Source organism: Hylaeus anthracinus, unplaced genomic scaffold (assembly GCF_026225885.1).
Source record: "Hylaeus anthracinus isolate JK02 unplaced genomic scaffold, UHH_iyHylAnth1.0_haploid 5, whole genome shotgun sequence".
In the NCBI taxonomy this organism is placed as follows: Eukaryota; Metazoa; Arthropoda; class Insecta; order Hymenoptera; family Colletidae; genus Hylaeus; species Hylaeus anthracinus.
In genome coordinates this window covers 6049261-6060668 of record NW_026535322.1, presented here as the reverse complement: position 1 = coordinate 6060668, position 11408 = coordinate 6049261, and the positions used below count along the sequence as shown (strand labels likewise).

Sequence of the window (11408 nt, the reverse complement as noted above, 5' to 3'; positions counted from 1 at the left end):
GAGAAAAGTAGGGAATTTATGTTTTGAATAATTTCATTTTGGTGGCGACATCTAGCAGCGCGAGGCGGAAACTATTTCACGACAAACTTGAGCAGTTCCCCGAGAGATGGCGCCACATTTGGCGGAGTTTTTATTTATTTAAAAAACTGAATATCAGTTAATTATTATTATCTTATTCAACAATTAGAAGAGGGTTTATGATAATTACGACGTAAAATTAGACGAATATGCAGAAGAAAGTAAAAAATGAGAATATATGGGAAAAATTAGTTCGGACCCCGCCGCTAGATGGCGATACCATTTGTGGGTCCATTAACTGCCGTTCGTGCTTTTCTATATAGCATAATACGAATGCAATGAATGTTATCAATAATATACTATCATTTGTAATAATTACAATTTAGATAATTGAAATAATTATCTTTCGATATGGTCGAGTCAGAAAAACAATGTTTCGGGTGACAATTTTCATCTTTCAAAAATGTAATCTGTTATGTCAGAAAACTTCGATTTTATTTAATAATAATTTTTATAAAAACAATGACAGTAAATTATTTTAAATTATGCTTAGTACAAATTAGTGTATTTCTTGCTGTGATTTCACAAAATATAAAACTTGGGCAATGTGTAAATGCTCACGTTTCATTAACAGTAGAAGGAGAAGGATTTCATAGGTTAGTAGAAACATTCTTTTTTTCTGAATTAGATGGAGATCTAAATGGAGATTCAAATATTACAAATTTTCTATACTATCTAAATTAATTATTTATTTGCATTTAATCGCCTTACGAAAATGAATTTGCAGATACTTAATATATCAAATAAATTTGGATAATTTAGTAGATGGTTGTAATATGGCTCTTCATTTGAAATTACCACCTACATTATATACTGATATCAATGAATTGAACGATTTAGGGAGACTAGGAGTTGTAAGTAATAAATTTGTGTTTGCCAACTACATCACTTTATTTAAATTCAGCTTTTACATTTGTTCTAAAGTGTTTTCATGAATTTGATTATTCATGAGTTTTATGTTTATTACACTTTAGACCACAGCATGTTCCATAGGGGAAACAAATGTAGAATTATTTATGGAGAAAGCAAACTCCCAAAATGTAACCATATGTTCACCTGTAATTGGTAATAAGTCTACTTTAATGTTTCCTATACACAAACGTTACCAGTACCCTAGCGAGAATAATACATACATGACTATTACTCTACCGAAACCAAATTTACTTTTGGGTTGTAAAGAAAGAATTAGAAAGTACAGAATTTCTAAAATTGATTTATGTTCTTCGTGTGCAGAAGTTGTTCCTAAATGGAGAGAGATTACATACATTTTGGTAATTAGTAAATTTTTACTATATAAAAGCATTTGGTTTCTTTAGTCATATAAATAAATAAGTATTACAATCTTTATACATTTCATTTATAGGAGAAAGAAAATACATCATGGTCTATACCAGTTGGTAACTTGCGTATGTTAACGACAGTAACTTACATCACATTATTATTAACTATTCTGTGTACAATGTTTCTCATGCGAACAGTTTGGAAAGCTGTACCAAGTACACACGAAAAACAAGAATAATACAATTAAAATGCATTTTTATTACATAAGTATACTTTAAGGTGAAATCACATCAATGCTTTTTGTAATACAGTATTTTCGAAAATTAACATAAACTTAATTATACTATACTTTTATAATAAATAAATATAATACATTCATAAGAATATTTATATACAGTAGTCACATATTGAAATCCTTTTCTACAATATAATGAGAAAAATAGGTGTAATAAATAATAACTTTATACATGTTTTTCACTCACATCAGTTACAATAAATGAAATATCGTCAAATTTATCGTTAAACATTACGTTTTTCTTAGTGTCATGGCTGTGTTATACGTTTTTTTCGATTTCCGCATGTTCGGCGGCTTTCGTTTTTTGCGTGTACCCATTTTTCATCGATGATTCTGTTACCGCGTTCAAAACGGTGTCTTTAGTTTTTTCCACAGGATCGTTCCATTTTTGAATTTTACTCGTGCCAAATAAAATAAATAAAAGATTCCCAAGGAAATATATTACAGCTGACAAAAAGAATATATTTCTCCACTCTAAAACACTAGTCTGAAAAATATATAAATATAAATTAGTAATTGATAATAACGACCTTTTATCATTTTAAAATTTATCACGGAATTTCAATCTTCGGAATTTGTAATTTCTACAATTTTTATAAGAACGTTGAAGTGCATTGAATTCTTTGAAATTTTCAGATACTTTTTACTCGGATAATCTGGAAAGTAACCTCAATTTTCTTATATGATACACGTATATAAAAATATACATATATATATAAAGTATCTGAAAATTTCAAAGATTAAAATATAATATATTATTTTCTATCGTGTTCGCTATCTGAACCAGTACATTGAGATGTACAAGTAAAATGTAGGGAAAAAAGATAAGATAAGAAAAAATTGTATTCAAAGAAAAGGCCCAGTGAAATTTTTACATACATTACATTTGGAAAATTGAACTGAAAAATTGAATTGAATTTTGTTAAATATACAAACATGTTTACATACCGGATCTTTGACGACAACACTGGCAGCAAGAGGAGCCAAAATGCTGCATACATTTGCAGCCGTGTTTGTAACTCCCATTAAACTACCAGCAAAATTTGGACTGAGATCCATATGATTCACGTTATGACCGCAGTAAATCGCAATATTACAAGCAACGGCAATAACTAAAATCGCTATCGCTACATCAGGTCGTTCCTTATCAACATATCCAAGACCGATTAATGCAGCCGCCGGTATCCATTGACCGATCGTGTTGCAAACTTTCCTCGAAGTTTGAATGCTAAATACATTTCGTCTGATGAGAATATCCGAGAAATAACTAATTGGAAAACTACAAATCCATGCCGTGAAGTACGGTAGTGCAGTCAGCATACCATTCTGAAAGAAATTCGTTAAGGTTATGTTAGATTCAATTAACCAAAACATGTTCGTTAAATTTCTGATTTAGATAGTTTCAAAAAGTAAAAAATTCGGATTGACATTGTCGCGCCAAATAAACAAATTCAAATAAATTCAAATAGATTATCGAAATAAATCTGCTAACGATATTAAACAGTATTTCGTTGAACTGGATGCCAGAAGTAATTTGTTTCGAGAATATTTGACGGTGTCACCTTTAATTTTTTATTTATTTAGTAAACGAATGATTTATTTCAAATATCGTTTTAATATTTACAAATAACGAGAATATATTGAAAGAATACAAAAAAAACCGTGGAAAGTTTATTATTCATAAACTAGTTTTTGCTCCGAATCTAATTGGATCTCGGGATGAGAATATAAAACTTCGATACAAGACGTTATTGGAAATACATTTAGCCGTTTAGTCGCGATCGTGTTGACACGGGTAGCATAACAAATGTCTTCGCCGTGATTACATTCTATTGCTATTCAAATAACGTGTATTCAATGACCTTAACCGCTATCTTTCTCAATTCGTATGACGAAGATACGTATTCGAGTAACGTAATATTCGACTTTGGCAATCGCTATGGGACAAGTTTGGACAAAGCGTAGTTGACACTTATGGTTTCACGCATTATTGACATGGATGTAAAATAGTTTCATTGACTTGATAGTTTACTTAATTTATTTTTTATCTATAAAAAATAATAGGTGTAGTTGATGTAGAAAGCTGAGGGTCGTTAGAAAGCTACTGATGTTAGTTTTGATAATACTTAAAAAAAAATGTATATATATGTAATGTATATGTATATGTATATGTAATGTATATGTATATGTAATGTATATGTATATGTATATGTAATGTATATGTATATATATGTATGTATATGTATATATATGTATATATATGTATATATATATACATTTTTTTTTAATGTATTACCAAAACTATATATATATAGTTATATGTACATATACGTATAGATACATATATAAATTTTTTTTTTATACATATATATATATATATATATGTCGAATCGAGTAACCTCCTCCTTTTCGAAGTCTGATACTGATAAGGTAACAACTACATCGTCTCAATCGAAAAAAATATGTTGAATTGTTGAGCTTGAGATTTTATAAATTGTCCAAAATTCCTGTAAATCTCTGGAAGTTAAGGATCGATAGAAAAGGCTAGACACGTTAAACGTTTTCCGAGTAACGTGATTCTTAAAATACGTATGCGATATGTACGATGTACTACTTACTTGTTTGATATTATAACCCAAGACGGATCCCATGTACGAAGGAATTTTCGTTAAAAGCATCCAAAAGCCCCAATTCTGAGCGGATTGTGTAATCAGTAGTGCCCACATTGGAAGACTAGTCAACATCGCAAACCACGGAGTTGGTAATATCTAAAAAAAAAAAAAAAGAGTAACAATTTCGATATTGCAATAGCATTTCCTTTAACAAAGAGACGCTCGAAATCCTCGTCATGTAAATTCCAATCAAACTGATACGAAATTGCAGATTTATTATACAATATTGTACCACGATCGTGATTTAAACTATCCTAGATACAATTTTGAAGTTAGTTTCATATACTACTTTAATGACGTTATGATAACATATCTAAACGTGTACCCTTCAATTAAAATAATTTTTGTAAGTCTCAGAACTAGTTCCATGATATCAAATACTTCATAAATAGACGAACGGAACATTTATACATATTATTCAATTCCAAGCGAAATTATGCACTGGATATAAGAACACATCGAAGAGATAATTTGTAATCGGTATTCGTAGTATCCGCACGTATCGTCGCTTGACCCCTCGCTGTACAAACTCCAAAGCGGGGAAAAAGAGGGGCCCGTGTCGTTACTACTCGTGAGTCATTCAAGAAGCGCGAAATTAATTCAGATTCGCGAATACACGTCGATTATTTTCGCTACTCTCGATTATTTGCAATTGTATGCAAGAGGTTAATATTGCCTGAGATATAAAATACAACTTATTCGTGTCTGACCATTTCTCGCCAATTCTACTTGCGGATTTCGTTAACCCTTTGCACTCGAGAGGTGACTCTCAGTCACCGTTAGGCTACACGCAGCAAATCTACAATACCTAATGTTTCTTTAGGTTTCATTTCTTTGGAGCTCAAAGTGTCAATAAACCTCATCGCTGAGGTAAAGTTGACCTTATTCTAAAATCTAGCTAGCTTAGAATTCATTGCAATAGAATGCTAAGAAACGTCTCGAAAGGGCTAACATTGCAACCCCTTTTTGAAACCTCTGCGTGCAAAATTTCAGCTTTCTAGGTTGAAGGGTTTAGCTTGGACGTTGATTGTAATCGGTAGACTGCGGATCTTTATGCATCTATAGAAAATTCGAATGTGCAAGAAACTACAAAATGCAAGCAATATGCATGAATATAAAAAAGATTGCAAGTAAAGTTCGTGTCATAATATTTCCATAATAAAATAAATGCCTATTTAGATTCAATTTTTGTAGACACGTTCGCGAAAATTTTATTTTGCGTAAATATCCGCAGTCTAGTAATCAGTCAGGGCTTCGTGCTTCATTCTTATATGTATATTATAGATGTACGTACCTCCTCTGTTTCGGTCGCACCAAGGCTAGTTTCGATATATTCTTTTTCATCGTGAGGTATTCTAGAATGGACGGCTGGCGATTCCTTGCCAATGATAAAGAAGATGATACCAGAGATAGCAGTGAAACTTCCCCAGAAGTAGAAAACGCTAGGCCACCCCAAAGCGGATGCTGACAGTACACCCGAACTTAGCAAACAGATCACGTTCCCGATCCAACCTCCGGCATAAACGAAGGTCGCTGAAGTTACACGTAACAAACATGTAATACAAATAATACAGACAGTCATAAAAAGAAAAATCATTTGTCATCAAAAGTACAAACATTTGAATATCTAAAACATTGAAAATTCCATTTGCAATTGTTTTGCCAATTAATTTGAAAAGTGTCCATTGTCTAATTATATATAATTATACACAGTCGATTGAAACGTTTCGTTAGAATATTATATTATTTGAACTAATATATAAATAACAATATGTGAATATTTATAGAAGGATGTCGTTGAATACGATTACTTTTAAACACGCTAGTGAAAGAATTGTTTCGATAACTTCTTAATTCGGATATGTATCTATAAATTTAGATCTTTAGTATTAATTGTGATGGAGACAATTATTAATAAGTACTTACACATTCTCCCTCTTTCCTCCACGGGTGCCCACTTTGAAAGTAACGTATGAAGGCATGGAAGTACAGTCCCTTGACAGAGACCGGCGATAACTCTAAAACAGCAAACAGCTTCCCAGCCGCAGTAAGTGGCGGCAACGGGTATACAAAGGGTTACCAAACCGCATATAAGCTGAGCCAGCGCGTAAAGTTTCTGGGCACCCCAACGTTGTGCTATTATACTTCCAATAACTTGTGTGCATATGTAACCCCAGAAAAAGGAGCTCAGAATTGTATCCTTGGTCGAATTGTCCCATGGAAATTCCTTTAACAGAAACAATCAACATTTATTTATAATATCTCTATGGCCGCCATTATGAATGATTTGTACAAAAAATATACTCCGAGGTTGTTTCAAGTCACAGTAAATAATACCCAAAATTTAAGGAATGTACGGAATGTACTCTCCCAAAATTTAAGGAATGTACGGTAAATCGTTCCCTTGAAAAAAAAAATCATTTGCTCGTTTGCACAAATTTACATGTATTTCCACTAGGGGTGTGCGGGATTCCCGAGAATATCCGGGATTCCCGAAAATATTCGGGATTCCCGAGTTGATTCGAGGTTCCCGAGAATACACGAGATCCCGCAAAAATCCGGAATTCCTGAGAATGTACGGGATCTCGAAAATGTTCGGGAATTCCGAACGTTTACGGGATCTCGAAGCTCTGGGGAATCCCGAATGGTTTCCCGACCGGAATCCCGCACACCCCTAATTTCCACCCTTAGATGTCCACCCTTAAATATGAGGAGGCTCGTCCACTGGTTGACAAGCGTAATCCCGCGTGGATAACTAGAATTTAATTTGAGGGGTCGTACAAGGATAACTAGTCCTGACAGAGAAAGTTATAGAAGGTGTCCTAGCCGAAGGAAGCCACCTACAAGTCTTCATTATCTTTTACGATACGTTTATAGCAATTTTTGGACAAATTTATTTTCTAACTTTAATTTCTTTCGCGTGTTTATGACGTGTATTTCCTTATTGTACTACGAAGACATATTTCTTATGTTGCAATTTGTAGTGGATGGAAAAATAAATTTAGCAGTGCATGAGTTGTGGCTTCTACATGACCTCGAACACCAAAATACAGTGAAGTCTCTTTAAATGCACTTTCTCTACGATAAATGCACAGAAACCATTCCCACCACTGGGAGGTATACTTTGAACCCTTGAGGGGTTCAGGAGTTCGATCGCACGTAGTGTAACGTGATCCAGGATCGGATATCTCGGTAAAACGATACTAACTCTTTCGTAATGCAATAACGCAGAAATTTGTTTAAAATTATAATTTAGATTGTTCAACAACGACAATTTTATTATCGGTACAATTAATAATACTGAATGCGGTTACAGAGCAGGATATACATAATTGATTGTAAATAAGTATCGATAATAGCGATGTAGATAAGTATACATAAGAAAAAAAGTCATACTTCGAAGTCAGGATTCGCAGAGGAAGCATTTGTCATCGCTTCCAATGTCACGGACGTGGTGACTCTAATAGCATAGCAGCACATGAAGCCTAAGGCCATTAAAACGACCTGCTCGTGTCTACGTCCGAACCATGCTGTAAATTACAAAAAGATTATTTTATTGTCCACTAGCTGTGGAATACTAACGTTCCAACCCCTTTTTACCCCCTTAGGGGGTTGAATTACGAAATATCCTTTCTTATTCCTTGCATACATCATAAAGGAAAGCTCTGTGCAAAATTTCAGCTTTCTAGGTTCAAGGGTTTAGCTTGGACATATAGATGACATAAACACATTTTGACTTTGGCATTGTTAAACGAATTGTTTAACATTGAATATTCCATGAAAAAGCTGTCTTTCTTCTAATGTAAGGTTTGTTTAAGTAATTAAGTGTAATACTTCTTGGAACAGGATATTATGTCTTCTCTCCCTAAGCATGAAATAATGAATTTTTAAAAGCCTTCTTTTATGTTTCTTTGCGACAAAATGTGTTGTCTGTACTAATACATTTTCTATGTTGAAAAGATCCCTATGTGAATTACGAATTTTACTGAAATACGTCTAGCAGTTTTCGGAATTCTAGTAGCATTAAATACTAGGATCGACGAACTAACAAACAAAAATTTAAAATATTTGTTTCTTGGTTCCGGGTAAGATGATACAAACTACAAAATATCAAGAGTTACTGCATGAATAAATAACACTGATCATTGAAATTCGATATTTCTTTTCTGGAATTGATATCTATTTTCAGCAAGTATTTAAATTTAATATTGGACGTCGCGTGCTTATTTTATTACGATTAATTAACTCCTTCTGTAGTTTAATGATTCACGTTAATCTATTAGGAAAACGGTATATCAAGTCGACAGATCTTATCATATATTCTACAGTTTTGGATATTTATACAATAAAAATTTGTTCAGACTAGCATAGTACTTGGAAACTTCTTGGGAAATTACCGATATCGTATCACGAAGACCAACGAGTACAGAATCGCTAATAAGACTCTTTTAACGGTGTATGTATATTAATCGTCTCCTTCGGATAAGCAGCTGCATTATACATTTTTTGTACTCCGCGTTGTTGTAATGCAGGGAATGCGGACGAGCAATTCGTTTATTTCGCATCTCTAGGACATCGCGAGAAATCTGACATTGAGGAACTGTTCACGTCACGTCTTGAAATTCAAAGCGATTCATCACGTACGTATGCTACACACGTTGCGCGAAAATACATACATCATCTTATAGAACGTTGCTTGGAATTGTATAACGTGGTCTTAATTGACCTCGCGATTCAATAAAATGCAAATCTTCAGGTATTCGAAAGCACTTATAAAACACATTCTACGATTACGAAAACAAATAATAGTCCCGAAGACGATATAACAGAAATACAATTTCGATCGTCCGACGTTTTAAAAACGGGAAGTTTTTTTTTTTTTTTTTTTTTTTTATAATATCAAATTTAATATCTCGCGTAAAGATATCATTTGTGTTGCAATTTGTAAACGTAAACAGCTGATTGTTATGTAAGAGACAATTCTTTCGTTTTCTGTAGTTTCGCCCGAGTAGCACCGGACCGCGAGACAGTTCTTTACTGAAAATCGCGTGAAAAATATTTTCCTTCTTGCGAAACTTTAACGATTTCCTTTAGAAACTTATATACGATACTGAGAAATCGATAGGCGCCCACGGAGTGTATCAACTTGGCGAATATAAAGTACTGTTTCAGTAATTTGTGTTTAACGAATCTAAAACTCGATGTAAATAATTAAGCGAATGTAGGATATATCTTAATAGGTGTAAAAAATGATTAGGCGAGTTGGAGTTCCCAAGCACGTGAGAAGCACGGTTTCAAATGAGGACAAGCGCGGCTAATCTTTGCAGAAGTCGTGACAAATAAAAACTTATCTACGATTATCGCCATTAAATCAGAATCAGATTGTCTTTCGTAGTTTATCTATTGGAAATATCGATCACATTCTTGTATATGCACATTTTTATCGCGATCTTCTCGGTGTTCGGCGAACTAACAAGGACGATTTAGGAATCGGACGCGAAACGTTTAAAACAATTTCGCGAGTCTTAGAAGCCGACGTTGAAACCGAGGCGAAATCATGAAACCGTCGTTGCTCTTTTTTCAAGAATAATTCATCTATTTACTAACCGATTTTCCGTGATACTTGGAACAGAAGCGGAAATTATTTTTGTGTCAACGAACCTTTTCGAATAAAAATGAATTTACTCGATGGAAACATCGATGAAAGGATTTTGAAAAGTGAACGTGGCGATATGTACCTTTCGGTTGAGTCGTTGGTATTTTCATTCGCTCCGAGATGGAAATGATCGAAACTCTCTTCATGGCGTGCGTCATGTTGATAACGAATTTCACTCGTGCACACGACTACTTTGATAGGGTCGAGTAAATCGCGAAAAAGACACTACAATCCATCAATCGGTTGATCGTGGTTTTATAGTCCATCGCCGAAAAGGGATTCTCCCACTCTTCCTTCTCAACTTGCACGCTCAGCGAGCGTATGCACAACATTCCGTTATCATTTTTCCCTCTTATCTGAATAAAAAACATAATAAATGTATATTATTATAGAGCGCGCCGAGGAAACGCGTGTATCTAACTACAATGTGTCCTTTATTGGATCGTTCGTCATTTAAACGGACTAAAAACAATTGGAATAGAATTACACAGGACATCGGTAACCGCGAGGACCCGACTGTGAAACGCTTATCTGTTACGCCCAAGTTCTAGTCCGACTTAGGAAGTGATTTGTAACTGCATTGGCCGGGTCTTCAGATTACATCGAAACGATTTTATGCTTACCGGTGATAAATTGCTACTGTTGAAGTTGAATCTCATGATACGATAACGGGTACTTGCACCGATAAGATTCAACATTCGAGCCACAATCAACAAGTAATACAAACTTGTTATTGAATCGCCTAGATCTATGGTCGCCCCTAATCTTGTTTGCAATATAGTCGCAGACCGTCTATTATTCCTAATAATTTTCCTAATACTTTGCCTTTGTCTTGACGAATTAATGTCTTAATAAAATTACGTGGCGTAACATAGATTGCAAAAATCGTTAAAATAAGGATCACCCTAATACACACGTACGTATTGACTTATATGTGTACATCGTACAATGCACGTACGGATTACTCTTAACGCGATTGTATCTAATCGACTGAGTGTATTTTAATCAATTTCATATTTCAGTTTTACATTCTCATCTCACTTAATCTGATTCGATTTTAAGCAAAGTGATTCATAAATAATGGTGCTCTCCTCTCGTAGTTCTTTTGTTGTATGTATCAGATATACGACTGTACAGGTTTAGGCAAGCAAAGTATTGCAAGCTATTTTTTCGGAAACTAAATTTTTTATTATTTTTTTTTTTTTATTAGCGATATCTGCAAGTCTTTTTCGTTAGTATTATAGGGTACGATAGGTCCTTTCTTGTACTTTATGGGTTATTGCCGCTTCAGGACGCAGGCAAGAGAAAAAAAGTAGCTTGATGGAGCTCAATGAGTTTCGTAGACTATATAATAAACTTAAGTAACATCGAATCAATCATATTTATTTTCGTAGGTTGTATACATGTACGCGTTTAAAAAAGATTA

General features: G+C 33.9%; 2 protein-coding genes across 2 annotated transcripts; one reads left to right on the top strand and one right to left on the bottom strand.

The window, feature by feature from the left end:
* Nucleotides 1-296: 296 nt before the first annotated feature.
* Nucleotides 297-1905, top strand: LOC128895898 (phosphatidylinositol-glycan biosynthesis class X protein). The gene is made up of 4 exons (XM_054158880.1): nucleotides 297-674; nucleotides 806-932; nucleotides 1053-1349; nucleotides 1442-1905. Exons 1-4 carry the CDS (start codon nucleotides 541-543, stop codon nucleotides 1595-1597), a joined length of 714 nt encoding a protein of 237 aa, XP_054014855.1. The 5' UTR covers nucleotides 297-540; the 3' UTR covers nucleotides 1598-1905.
* LOC128895896 (putative inorganic phosphate cotransporter) lies at nucleotides 1598-10223 on the bottom strand. Its single transcript, XM_054158874.1, has 7 exons — nucleotides 10065-10223; nucleotides 7723-7856; nucleotides 6253-6553; nucleotides 5621-5859; nucleotides 4273-4422; nucleotides 2603-2980; nucleotides 1598-2141 (listed from the first exon to the last, which is right to left on the bottom strand). Exons 1-7 carry the CDS (start codon nucleotides 10138-10140, stop codon nucleotides 1914-1916), a joined length of 1506 nt encoding a protein of 501 aa, XP_054014849.1. The 5' UTR covers nucleotides 10141-10223; the 3' UTR covers nucleotides 1598-1913.
* Between the last annotated feature and the right edge of the window lie 1185 nt (nucleotides 10224-11408).